The 12,169-nt window shown below is 47.5% G+C and overlaps 1 protein-coding gene across 2 annotated transcripts in view; it reads right to left on the bottom strand.

The window, feature by feature from the left end:
* The window catches only part of COQ8B (coenzyme Q8B), a 666,225-nt gene that overhangs the window by 153,656 nt on the left and 500,400 nt on the right, over nt 1-12,169 (bottom strand). For both annotated transcript variants that reach the window (XM_069644459.1, XM_069644460.1), the window contains exon 11: nt 1,020-1,161. In XM_069644459.1, coding sequence (XP_069500560.1) covers nt 1,020-1,161 — 142 coding nt within the window. The remainder of the gene's footprint in view (nt 1-1,019; nt 1,162-12,169) is intronic.

Genomic DNA, 12,169 nt, shown 5'->3' with positions numbered 1-12,169 from the left:
AAATCCTATCTATCCCAAATCCTAAGAGCGGTTTCAGTGCCTCAGCAAAACTAAAGGTCGTCTGTTTCAGGATGTTAAACAAAAGAGCGTTCTCAGTGCTGTGTCCAAACCCCTAAACTAACCCTTACACACTATACTCAATATAAGGTGTAAAACGGGGATTTCAGTTCAAAACAAATTTCTAAGGTGTCAAAAACAAAGTAATAAAGTTACACCAGGAAAGGGGTCTTCACTGTCCCTAGATTTCTTCTGGTAATTTGAATGTCACTTCATCACAGTTCAAGGGGGAAGATTCTTCCCTTGAGTCTCCTTTAAATACACAGTACTTTTAAATATTCAGTTTATCACACTCTGTATCTCAATTAACCTTAAACGGGTATGGTTCTTCCCTTTTCCTTTTTTGTTCTTTTTACCCCTAGTGTACTCTCCTGCCAAGGTATTGCGACTTTATAACTGATCCCTAAAAGTGTTATGGGGCTTCCCTTTCATGTTCGTTCTCACTGTTCCACAGTTTCAGGTTTACTTCTCTTCTCACTCATGGTTTACTCTCCTGGCAGGATATCTCAGTTCTGTTTCTTGGCTGCAGGTCCCAGACTCGCACAGTGCCTGGTTTACTCTCTGCCACACCCAATTTAGAAAGTAAGATGCTATGACCCACCATATCATAAGCGGCAGATACATCCAACAAGATGAGAAGTGTGTGCTGTACCCTGTTTGCTCACGCCAATGCATCATAACAAAACTCACGTAAGCACTATTATATTGCCATAATCTGTCGAATCGATTTGTAACTGTGCAGGAGGCTGGTATTATCTAGGTGGAACAGACGCAGTTCTAAATTGTTAGGGAGACCAGGAATGAACTTGTAGTTTCTGGGTTCTTCAAGTTTGAAATTCTGTGTTTCAATTGATAAAATGACCTAAGTGGGACTCCATTTGGACACCTTGTTATTAATGTTCTTATACTATTTAACCCTCAACTCTTCATCCTGCCTCCATCTAAATTTTACAGGAACCCACCTCATTGCGGACATCCTGCTCCAGATCCTCACATTGGTCCAGTGGTACCCCAGTCACAAGCTCCATGGTGATGACCCTCTTTCTTGTGAGACGATCAATCACTTCAGGGACATAGAAGAAGGGGTCGTCCTGCAGCAGCTGCCTTCGCGTGAACAACAACCGGGGAAGAAATCAGAAGAAAGCTATTAGCGGATTACTCCTGCTGCTCAGCAAGAGATACAGTCAACCAGAAGTACGACCCATACTTGGAGGGGTGAAGAGAGTTCAGGATGACACTAGGAACCCTTGAAACCATCACACCCTACATACATTCAACGCATTTATAAATGAAAGAAATTAAACTTCTGGTAAGTATTTTGGCTTCAAGTGTGCTAGTTCTTCAATTGACACAAAAACCAAGCATTTTCCAAGGAATCTATGAAATATTTGCATATTACTGTTATTTGCCAGTCACTGAATGGTCTAGTTGTTACACACCCTGAAAAAACACTGTTGCAACTAACAATCATTTGTTTTCTCCCAATTAACAGCAATCTCAGCATATTTTAGAACTGGTAAGGTTACATAAACAAACTGCAGCCCTGGAACATGTGGAGAAACTGATGTTCTTTGCAGGCAATATAAAGACTGGATACCAATTCAGATTATGAGATAAAAACATTGTGCTGTGTCATTAGCAGTGTGTCCACTGAGAACAAAAAGTGGCAGTAGATATCATTAACATAAGGTACATTTATTTACTAGTTTCATTTAACATGCACTTAATCTGGGAATTTATATTTCTAAAAGCTAAACGGTGCATAATTTTAACTCTGACCAAAAAACACTTTGGCGAAATAGATTATTTCATTTCCTTTCATTTAATGTCATCATTTGTATAGCGTCTTTCACCATGGGTATGGTGCTAACACGCTGCAGGTTGAAAGCCCTCGGTGGGATCGAAGTCCAAAATATGGGAAAGTTAGGAGGTGCTAATATGCGTGTGTCCACAATGGCCATTAAAGGTTTTGAGGGCTTGGCAGAGTCCCTGCTTGCCACCCATATCTAATTGGCATGTGTATGGGTGGAGAAATGTACACTAGGGAAATAGGCTGGTGAGTGTGTGTAATAGTCAGTTATGTGTGTAGCTACAGTTAGAATTTTTATCGTGGAAGGTAGCTACATTCTTATGGCAGAAGTGTTGTGTAAAGTGTCAATCGAGTTGTATGTGAAAGCAGGTGCGTGCGGGAGTACGGCCGCACCTTTGGCTAATTACAAAAGCGTGGAGAGCGAGAGGAAAAATGCATTGGTTATAATCAAATGATGTCTCATGCTATGTCAATTTTTATAAATCATACCTCTGCCATTTGCATACTGGACAATGAATGGAATGAAAAGGCAAATGGTACATGCCTTGTTTACACAGAAAGAGCCACACTTAACTATTCGCAAATGTGCAGATGGGTATCACTGTCAGAGTTTGAAGAGAAGACCAGTTAAATGGGAAAAGAACAGCTCACTTTTTTTTACTCTTATAATCTTGGAATAATTTGAATCTTAGTATGGAATAACTCAACTGACATTCACGCATGTCCGGCTGGACTTTAGACATGGACAGTTGGGCTGCAAACACGCTGATACCATTGTGGGCCACACAGAGGGTCTTAAATTGAATCACCTTAAAAAACTGGCAGTTGAAAGCAGTGCAAATGCTTCCTTGGTCCCAAATAGGTGGTAGTAAAGTATAGCATCATTCTGAATACAGGGCATTTCCACATTCTAAGATTTGACTGCTGCCTTGAAGATTTTATTGCATTTGCAACTGGAATTGTGGGAAAGGAAGGCCCCCAATCACTGCTGTGAGAGCTGGATAAGGCCCCTTAGATCAGGTCAGATCTGTGCTCCCCCTCATTTCCTTCTGATCCCCAGTATTGTTTGTTTTAAACCAGGTGTATCAATGGAAAATGATTCATAGAACGGAGGCATGATTTTAGCTAACAATTCAAGGGTGCAAAATGGGCCATAAGCTATAGTAAGTAAGAGCAAAATGTACGTTAATTGGGAAAGGTCCTGAAAACGCACCTTTCCAGCAACAGATTAACTGATGTCTTTGCATAAAACCCCTGGTTTCAAATTGTTTTTATGCATTAATTATCACTTTTCAATTTATAAAATCACTCCTATATTAAAAGTAAAGTAAATAATGTAAATATTGTAAATACTGTGTCTAAACGATAAGCCCTGCATTGGGAACAATGATAACAGTACCTATCCAACAATTAATTCCTAACTTTCATAATTTACCTGATCACTCCCCTAAATCCCAACTAGGTCACAATGCCAATAACAAAACAAGCATTGGCAAAGCAAATAGTTCATGCTTTGACGAACAAAACTCCATTGGCCATGCAGACCTACCTCCTCCCACATGGCAGGCAGTGAGATCAGGGAGGTGGCCTGCATCCACACGGAACGCCAAAACAGCAGAGTAGTGCAGGGATGTTACCAAAACTCCCTCCCAGTACCTTTTAAAGTGCACTGTCTGTTGCATGTCGCATATCGTTTATCTTTACTAATATCCTTGTCTCCCTTTATTTGGTGCTAGGAGCCACTTGCTACCTAAAACAAATGATGGGGAAAATGAGACAATGATGAGATAAAACAAATTGTGGTACTTAAATTCCCCTTTTAGAAAGCCTACATAGCTTTAGCTAAGTAGCGCTAAGGTGCCACAAATTAGCCAAATCTCATGGTGGTGCTAAAGCGCCTTCTGCAGGCTACAGCAATGTTGCTACTGAAGTTCCCACGCGAGCAAACACTGAGAGCCAAAACTAATGGTGTCAATAAAGAGTACAATATGAGACAATCTATATGTGGAGCTAAAATGCCAACAATGTGGTAGAGACTAAAGGAAGACTAGCAGCAATGGGGTTAGTTGTCAAACGGCACTCACAGATGAGAGTAGCAGGATTAAGGCCATATAGGCAGCTGCTTGTTTAACGTGCACTTAAAAGGAGAAAACACATTTGGTAACCAGGTTGATAACATGTCTGACAAGATGCAGAACAAAAAAAGAAATTAAACTGGCAGATAAAATAGGGCATCAGCGTATAGGTCCTTCTACAGAATGGGAGCTCCTTCACATCAGGAAGGGATACAGACAACTTCAGACACCCCCAACATATCAATTATTTTCAGGGCAAGCCACCATCATGGCAACAGCATTCTTAAGGAGACTACAGATTGCTCTCAAACAGCTCAAGAGGGAGAGGCTGAGAGGTTGTACGAGGGGACGTCCCCACCAAAGCAGTGACTGCTGTCACAAATCCAGATGGTTTCCACAAAAGGTACAACATGAGAACCATGGTGTAATAAGGTTTATTGCGGTTGTTTGAAGTTCGGACCAAAATGTGAAATCATAAATAAAAAGGATCAAAAAGATCTGCCAGGCGCCTATGATCTGACGGCATTACTGGACACCTGTGCAAAGGTTTCACTAGATATATTTTAAGGGGACGTGCAGAGATGGTGTATAAGGACATTATTTCCACAGAACAGTTTGAATTTTATAAGAATCACTTTAGAACTGGCAAATGCCTGGCTCTGAACTCGCTAGTTGAAAAGTATGCATAAGTCAGCACGTTCATTTAAATGCTGGTTTTGTTGATTTGAACAGCGCCTTTGCTCGGGGTGATAGGGTACAATTATGAATACACTGAAGAACCAGGGAATCCCGGAAGATCGATTACATATAATAATTGTATTTCACTCAAACACACTGGTCAGAGGAAAATTGGGATTGCCAGTCCATTTAGCTAATGGTTTTAATAAATGCAGGAATGTCTTTCTATGTCGCAGACTTACCCCAGGCAATCAAAGTAGTGTGATATTTTCATCTTAACTATGTATAATTCCCTTGCAAGTTCTTCTATGGAGAGATGATAACATCATATTAGACTAGGAACCCATTGGACTTTAGCGGGCGATAGCTGCTTTTGAAGGTTACTGCATGGAGAACTTTCTGCACGTAAACACAGAAAATAATGAAGTAAAGGTATGGATCAAATTACTTACCTGTAACTGTTGTTCTCCAGCCTGGGTCTGACATGGATTCACATGCTCATGAATATTCCCCGTCGTCAGGCTGGGAATCCTCAGTAAGAAAAGAAAGCAGTATTGCTTTAAAAGATAGAACACTGCCTTTCGCTTAGTTATCCAATCACTGTAGACCAGGTCATACTGCATCCAACCAATGGCGATCGTCTCCCTGAGTCCTGCGCCCGGCGTCCATATTCAGATTTGAAGCATGTAAGGTGCCAGTATGAACCCAGAAGAGCCACAGAGGGACGGAGGGAGGGTTCCCATGTGAATCCATGCCAGAAAACAACAGTTACAGGTAAGTCACTTGTTCCTTCTCCAGCATGGGGTCTGGCCATCGATGGGGGATCGTTGGCGAAGGGATCGTCAAAGAAGAAGCGCCCACTGCAGTGGATGACTGAATAACCGTCATCGGGGGTCTAGTAGTCGACAAAGTCGAGGCCGGAGAAGTCGTAGACTAAGACTTTGCAGTTGTCGATGAGGGCTTTAATAAGGGTTCGAGGACCTTATAAATAACCCACCGGCTACTGACAAGCTCACCGTACACGGAAAAGGAGACTGGGAGCGTGTGTGCCCCACACTAGGACCCACATCCACAGCGTCTCTAGCCGGATTAACAGCATGGCGCATGGTCTTACGGATGCCCTGTGGGGGGTACATCCTCGTCCGATCTTGACCTTTTACCCAAGGGAGAATGTTCTGGAGTGTGGCCCGATCTAGGCTCTGCCTGAGCGTGCCCGGAGGCCAAGTCAGGGGCCTTATCCTCTTTCAACCATGCCACCAACCGTCAGCAGCCGTCCCTCTTGGTTTTGGCCGGGAAACTTCAGTAGATGTCGAATCTGTCCTCTTAATGATCGGGATGCACCTAGCCAGCGGATTACAAATATTTGACATTTTGGATATTTTTCATCGAAAACCAACAGAATATCAAAAATAGCTCGGAGAGCAAAATTCGAGGACTCCCTCCACCAAAAAGTGTAGTAAAATTCTGAAGCTAGCCACTCAGGGAGACGGTCATCATTGGATGGGTGCAGTATGACCCGGTCTACAGTGACTAGGATAACAAGACGAAAGGCAGTGTTCAAGCTTTTAAAGCAGTACTGCTTTCTTTTCTTAACGAGGATTCCTGCCCTAACGACAGGCAATATTCATGAGCATGTGAATACATGCCAGACCCCATGCTGGAGCATTTCAAATATCTCGCGCAAATGTAGCTTTTCTTGTTATCTCTCTTTGATAAGACTAGAACAGGTAATCTAATACAAATATCTTGGGCTTATGTTTCATCATAATTTTAGATGGACGACAAAGCAGATATGATATTATAGGGCATTTATAACGCGCCTGTGCACAAGTGTTTCTAGGCGTGACAAGACAAGGGAGGGAAGACCAGACAAATTATCTTATTATGACTTGTGTCATTGAGATCGTGCAAGTGCGAGAAGTGTAAGGGGAAAGGGAGGTGGGGAAGTGCTAGGGAGGGTGGGAAGCGCAAGGGAGAGGGGAGGGGAAAACGGGGCAGCAATGCTCTGAGTAAGTGCAGGCAGGGCAGCGTGGCTCGCCAGAATGCAAGGAGAACAAGGGACTGCAGGGTTACAGTTACAGCCCCTAAGTACGTGTAGGCGTCCTGCGTCGATGACATCGATACGCTGTCCCCCAGGGGCCTCCGTCGATGGTCGACATCACCGGATGTTATATCTAGGAGGCACGACGCTCGTAGCCGCAGTTGTAGTTTTTTCCCCCCAGAACGTGTGGCACCAATCTTCTGCCAGTATGACTACAGAAAGCCTTGCGGAAACGTAATCTGCAATCGCATAAGAAATTCTGTAGCGGGGCAGGTAGGGAGGGTATGATGTGGAACACGTCGGAGGAACATTCCAAGAACATTACCAGGTAAGATAAACAACTTGTTTTTTCGAAGGGATTGTGTCCTCCGACGTATTCCACATCTTCGACAGACTCCCAAAGCAGTACCAACGTATGTAGGTGGGAAAATAATTTACAAATGCATCAATTTAGAATGCCCAATCAAATTGCAGAATAGAGGACTGCCTTACCAAAGGCCTAATCCTGCCCATGGATAGAGTCCAGGGAATAATGTTTCACAAAAGTATGGACAGAGGCCCATGTGGCTGCTTTGCAAATATTGCGAATCGGAACACACCTCTGTAGGGCAGCGGAGGCGGCCATACCCCTAGTAGAATGAGCCTGTAAGCCTACTGGAGGTTCCTTTCCAGCCAAACGATAACACTCGGAGATCGTCAAAATGATCCATCTAGATAAAGTCTCCTTGGAAACAGCCTGACCTAAACGCCTTCCAGCATAACCAATAAAGAGCTGATCGTCCACTGTGACCCAGGACATCCGTGAGAGATAGAAACTGAAAGCTCTCCTAGGGTCCAACCTATGGAGCCCCTCCTCTTCCTTACCAGGATGTGGAGGAGGATAGAATGCCGGAAGAATTACCTTCTGGCTCAGATGGAATTCCGACACAACCTTCTGAAGAAAGGAAAGCCGCACCCTAAGGACATCCCTGTCCTTATGGAACACAGTGAAGGGTGGTTTGGTGGAAAGTGCCTGCAACTCACTCACTCTGCGTGCGGAAGTAACCTCAACTAAAAATACAGTTTTAAAGGACAATAGTCGCAACGGACAAGAATGTAAGGGCTCAAACTGAGCTCTCATTAGGAACTTTAAAACCAAATTCAAATCCCATCCCGGCACCTGGAAAGGCGACGGTGGAAACACATTAGTTGGCCCTTTTAGAAACTGAGATATCAAAGGGATTTTAAAATAAGAACATTCCTCAGACGAGCGCTTAAATATGGACAGTGCCGCCAGGTAACCTTTAACGGTACCCACTTGCAGGCCCTTGTGGGCTAAAGAAAGCAAAAAAGACAAAACCAAAGCAATGGAACATTGGAAAGGATCCACATTCTGTACTCTGCACCAGAACTTTCTCAAACGGCAACGGTACAGAGATTTCGTTGCTGGCCTTCTGGCAGAAAGCAACACCTCCATCACATCCTTGGGGTGGTCCCACTCCTTATTCCTCAACCTTTCAGATACCAAGCATGAAGGCTAAGGGACTTGACTTCTGGATGGAGAACCCGACCCCCCCTCCCGTGAGAGCAGATCGTCTCGGTAGGGAAGACGGCGTGGAGGGCAGATGGACATGTCGAGAAGGTCCGGGTACTACGCTCTCCTGGCCCATGCCGGAGCAATGAGTATCATCCGGGAACCGAACCTCCGTAACCTCCGCAACACCTGCGGAATGACGGGGACTGGAGGAAACGCGTACAGCAGTGGGAAGGACCACTCCAATACGAACGCGTCCCCTAAGGCTCCTCTTGGAGGAAAGTCCCGCAAGCAGAATCTTTCACACATCCGGTTGACACTGGTGGCGAAGAGATCCACTTGCGGGGTTCCCCAAAGGGTGAAGATCTCCAACAGAACTTCCTGAGCCAGCTCCCAACCATGAGACCGTGCTCTGCCTGCTCGGAGCGTCCGCCGCCGCATTTTCGTCTACGGCCAGATGAACTGGCGAGATCGAAATTTCCTGCTGAATGGCGTGGAACCAGAGCAGTGCATGGTCACTGTATTGTCTGTCATAATCAGGACATTCCTCCCACGCACAGACGGCAGAAAAGCCTTCAGGGCTAGCCTGACAGCACACAGCTCTAACAGATTGATGTGGAGTCTGGACTCCGACAGAGACCAACGGCCGCTGGCCGTCAACTCGTTCGCATGAGCTCCCCGACCCGTGAGGGATGCGTCCGTCACAATCGTTATCTCCGGCCACGGTTGCCAAAATGGAGCATCCTTCATCAGATTGCCTTCGACGGCCCAACACAGAAGATCCTGTGCGATCAAGGACGGAATCTGAACAGGATCCGACATCCTGCCGGAGAACTGCGACCACTGCATCTTGAGAGCCCACTGCAGAGATCTCATCCGCAGCCTGGCCTCTGGCACCAAGTGAATGCAGGATGCCATGAGGCCTAGCAACCTCAAGAACTTGAACTCCGGGAGACTCTGAGCACGTTGAAATTTGTCAACCATCTGCAGAATGTGATGAGCCCTCGCCTGGGGAGGCGAACACAACCCCAGGGATGTGTCAAGCCCTGCTCCGATGTACTGGAGCCACTGGGTAGGTGTCACATGGGACTTCTTTAAATTGAGGGAGAAGCCCAGCTTGTGAAGGGAGTGGCATGTGACGGACAGATGATCCAGGGCTTGCTCGGGATAACGGGCCCTGATCAACCAATCGTCGAGGTAGGGGTAGACATGAATCCTCCCCTTTACTGAGATAAGCTGCCACCACCACCATCAGTTTGGTGAAGACCCTCAGGGCGGAGGTCAATCCGAACGGCAGATCCCGAAACTGAAAATGCGAGTCACCAACCGCGAACCTCAGGTACTTCCTGTGCTTGGGATGAATTGGCACATGAAAGTAAGCATCCTTGAGGTCGAGAGACACCAACCAATCCAGAAGTTGAAGGGCCTGGAGGACTTCAGAAAGAGTAACCATCTTGAACTTGTCCTTCACGAGGAGCTTGTTCAAACCACGCAAGTCCATGATGGGTCACAATCCTCTGTCTTTTTTGGGATAAAAAAATATGGGGAATACGATCCCTTGTTCCTCTCTGCTACAGGCACCAGTTCTATGGCACCTTTCTCCAGCATGGATAGGATTTCCTGCGCAAGGAGCGGATCCGGACGCTTCAAGGAGAGCTTCCCCGGTGGTTTGTCGTGAGGCCTCTGCCGGAAAGGAAGACAGTAGCCGTGGGCTATGATCTCCAGAACCCACACATCTGAAGTAATGGCACACCATTCTACAAGATGCTGCGCCAGCCTTCCCCCAACCGGCGAACCATAGGACATAGCCTCATGACTGAGCGGAAGCGGCTCCGGCAGTACCTGAAGGCAAGGAGGCAACTGCCCGAGCGGCTTTGGCACCTCGAGTACCTTGGTTTCCACCTCTGGTACTCGTACGTTGGCCCCTTTGACTGGCAGCTCTTCTCGATCTACCAAAGGAAGAGTAGTATCGAAAAGAACCTCCCCTCCATTGCTGTCCCCTAGGACAAAAAGGCGGAGGGTGACGTACTGCAGCACTCAAAGACTTTGCCGCAGCTTTGGAGGTCTGCAACCTCTCAAGGCTCTCGTCAGCCTTGCTGCCAAAAAGATGGACAACATCAAAGGGCATGTTGAGGAGCCGGGAATGCACATCCGGAGCAAACCCCGACTTCCGCAACCACGCACATGCTTGCAGCCATGGACCGGCTGACACAGTCTGCCAAGTCCAGACCCGACTGAACGGATTCACACATGGCATCCTTGCCATCTTGCACGAGGGCTAGAAAACCATCCCGTTTCTCCCCTTCGGGAATATGCTCAGCTGCCAACGACACACAATTCCAGTGTGTGAGTGAATCTTGCCAGGGCACAAAACGGAGTTGGCTGCCTTTAAAGCCATGCCCCCAGAAGAAAACCCCTTCTTTGCCCAACCATCAAAGCGCTTGTTGTACCTATGGGTATGCAGCCTGCTTTGTTGGGGCCGTTGCCGCCTGCACCACCAAACTCTCCGGCGTAGGGTGCGTAGACAAGTAGCAGGGGTCACCACTGGCTGGGCGGTATTTTGTCGGCAACGACTTATTCACTGCCGGGAGACACTCCGGAGCAGCCCGAGCCGCCGCCACCCTTTTTTGCAATGCCATATGAAATGGCTACACCGGGTCAGTGGGTGGACCTTGATCCAGGATGTCTGTAAGATCATCCTGCAGAAAATCAGCAGATAGAGACGACCACCCCAAATACTCAGTCACCCTCGACATGAGGCCCCTGTACGAGGAGTCAGCACGTGTACCAGGCTCAGGCACGCCAAACTCAACCTACGGAGAGTTATCAAGACCACTGGCGTCATGTAAAGATTGTCAAAGTTCTTCCAGTTAGCTATGACCAGACAACAGGTCATCAGGAACCTCAGGAGGCACAACCCCCTCCTCATCAGACCCTTCCTCCACCTCTGAAATGTACTCCAAGGGTTGGAAGAATTCCACCCTGGGAGGAGGAACAGAGTATGGGTCAAACATAGGCCACACAAACTTGCTGAGAACCTGTCTCGGAGCTTCCACAGCTCTCCGGGGCACCTCGGGTAAATTCTCCTCAAAAGGCGTCGAGGGCGCCGATGGAAGTGGCGTCGACGTCGACCGAGGCGCCGACGAATTCGACAACGGCTTCGAGGCCGGAACCACAAGCGTGTCCTTCGACAGCCTCGGTGCCCATGGCGTCAATGACTTCCTCGGAGCCGGAGCCTCGAGAGAGTCCCTCGACGGACATGGCGCTGATGGCGTCGATGCCTTCTTAGAAGGCCTCACAGGCTCCAACGGTCTCGACGGCGTCAAGGACCGGGACCTGGACCGGGCACGGTGGCGATCATCCTTGTCCAATCAGGACCGGGACGGTTCCCGATGATCGCGCCGACCACCCGAGCCCAAAGGCGTGTGAGCGGTGGCTCTAGCGCGTTCCTTGCCGGCTTCCCTCAAAGGCGCGGATGGAACGGTGCCCTGCATGAAAATCGCCATCATCTGCCGGCACAAATCATCCCATATGGCCGGCGACGAGTGTTTCGTGGGACAAGCCACCCGCCATCTGGCAGAGTCCTCTGACGAGGACGGGGAAGGCGACCGGTGACGGCGCTTCCGTGAATGCCTCAAAGAGGCAGAGGAATGGCGGGACCCACTCCTAGAACGAGACCCCCTGGACTTACGGCAACGTGGAGAGTCGCCCCTCGAATCGGCGGTTGAAAGACCAGTAGATTTCGACTTACGGGGTTTAGCAACCCTACCTACCGACAACTTCTTCTTCCGCTCCCGCAAGGCCTTCGAAGTTAGGGACTGGCATTCATTGCAATCGTCGGTGGCGTGGCTTTCACCAAGGCACCACAGACAAACTTTGTGCGGGTCCATAATGGACATTTTGGAACCACAGTCCCAACTCTTTTTGAAGCCCGACTTCGGGGTAGAAGAAGACGAAAACATTTTCTCAACTTTAGCAAACGAAGTAGAAGAACC

Source organism: Ambystoma mexicanum, chromosome 2p, assembly GCF_040938575.1.
Source record: "Ambystoma mexicanum isolate Mex_15411 chromosome 2p, UKY_AmexF1_1, whole genome shotgun sequence".
NCBI classification, from domain to species: Eukaryota; Metazoa; Chordata; class Amphibia; order Caudata; family Ambystomatidae; genus Ambystoma; species Ambystoma mexicanum.
The sequence above is the reverse complement of the archived record's forward strand: the minus strand, read 5'-3'. Positions and strand labels throughout refer to the sequence as shown.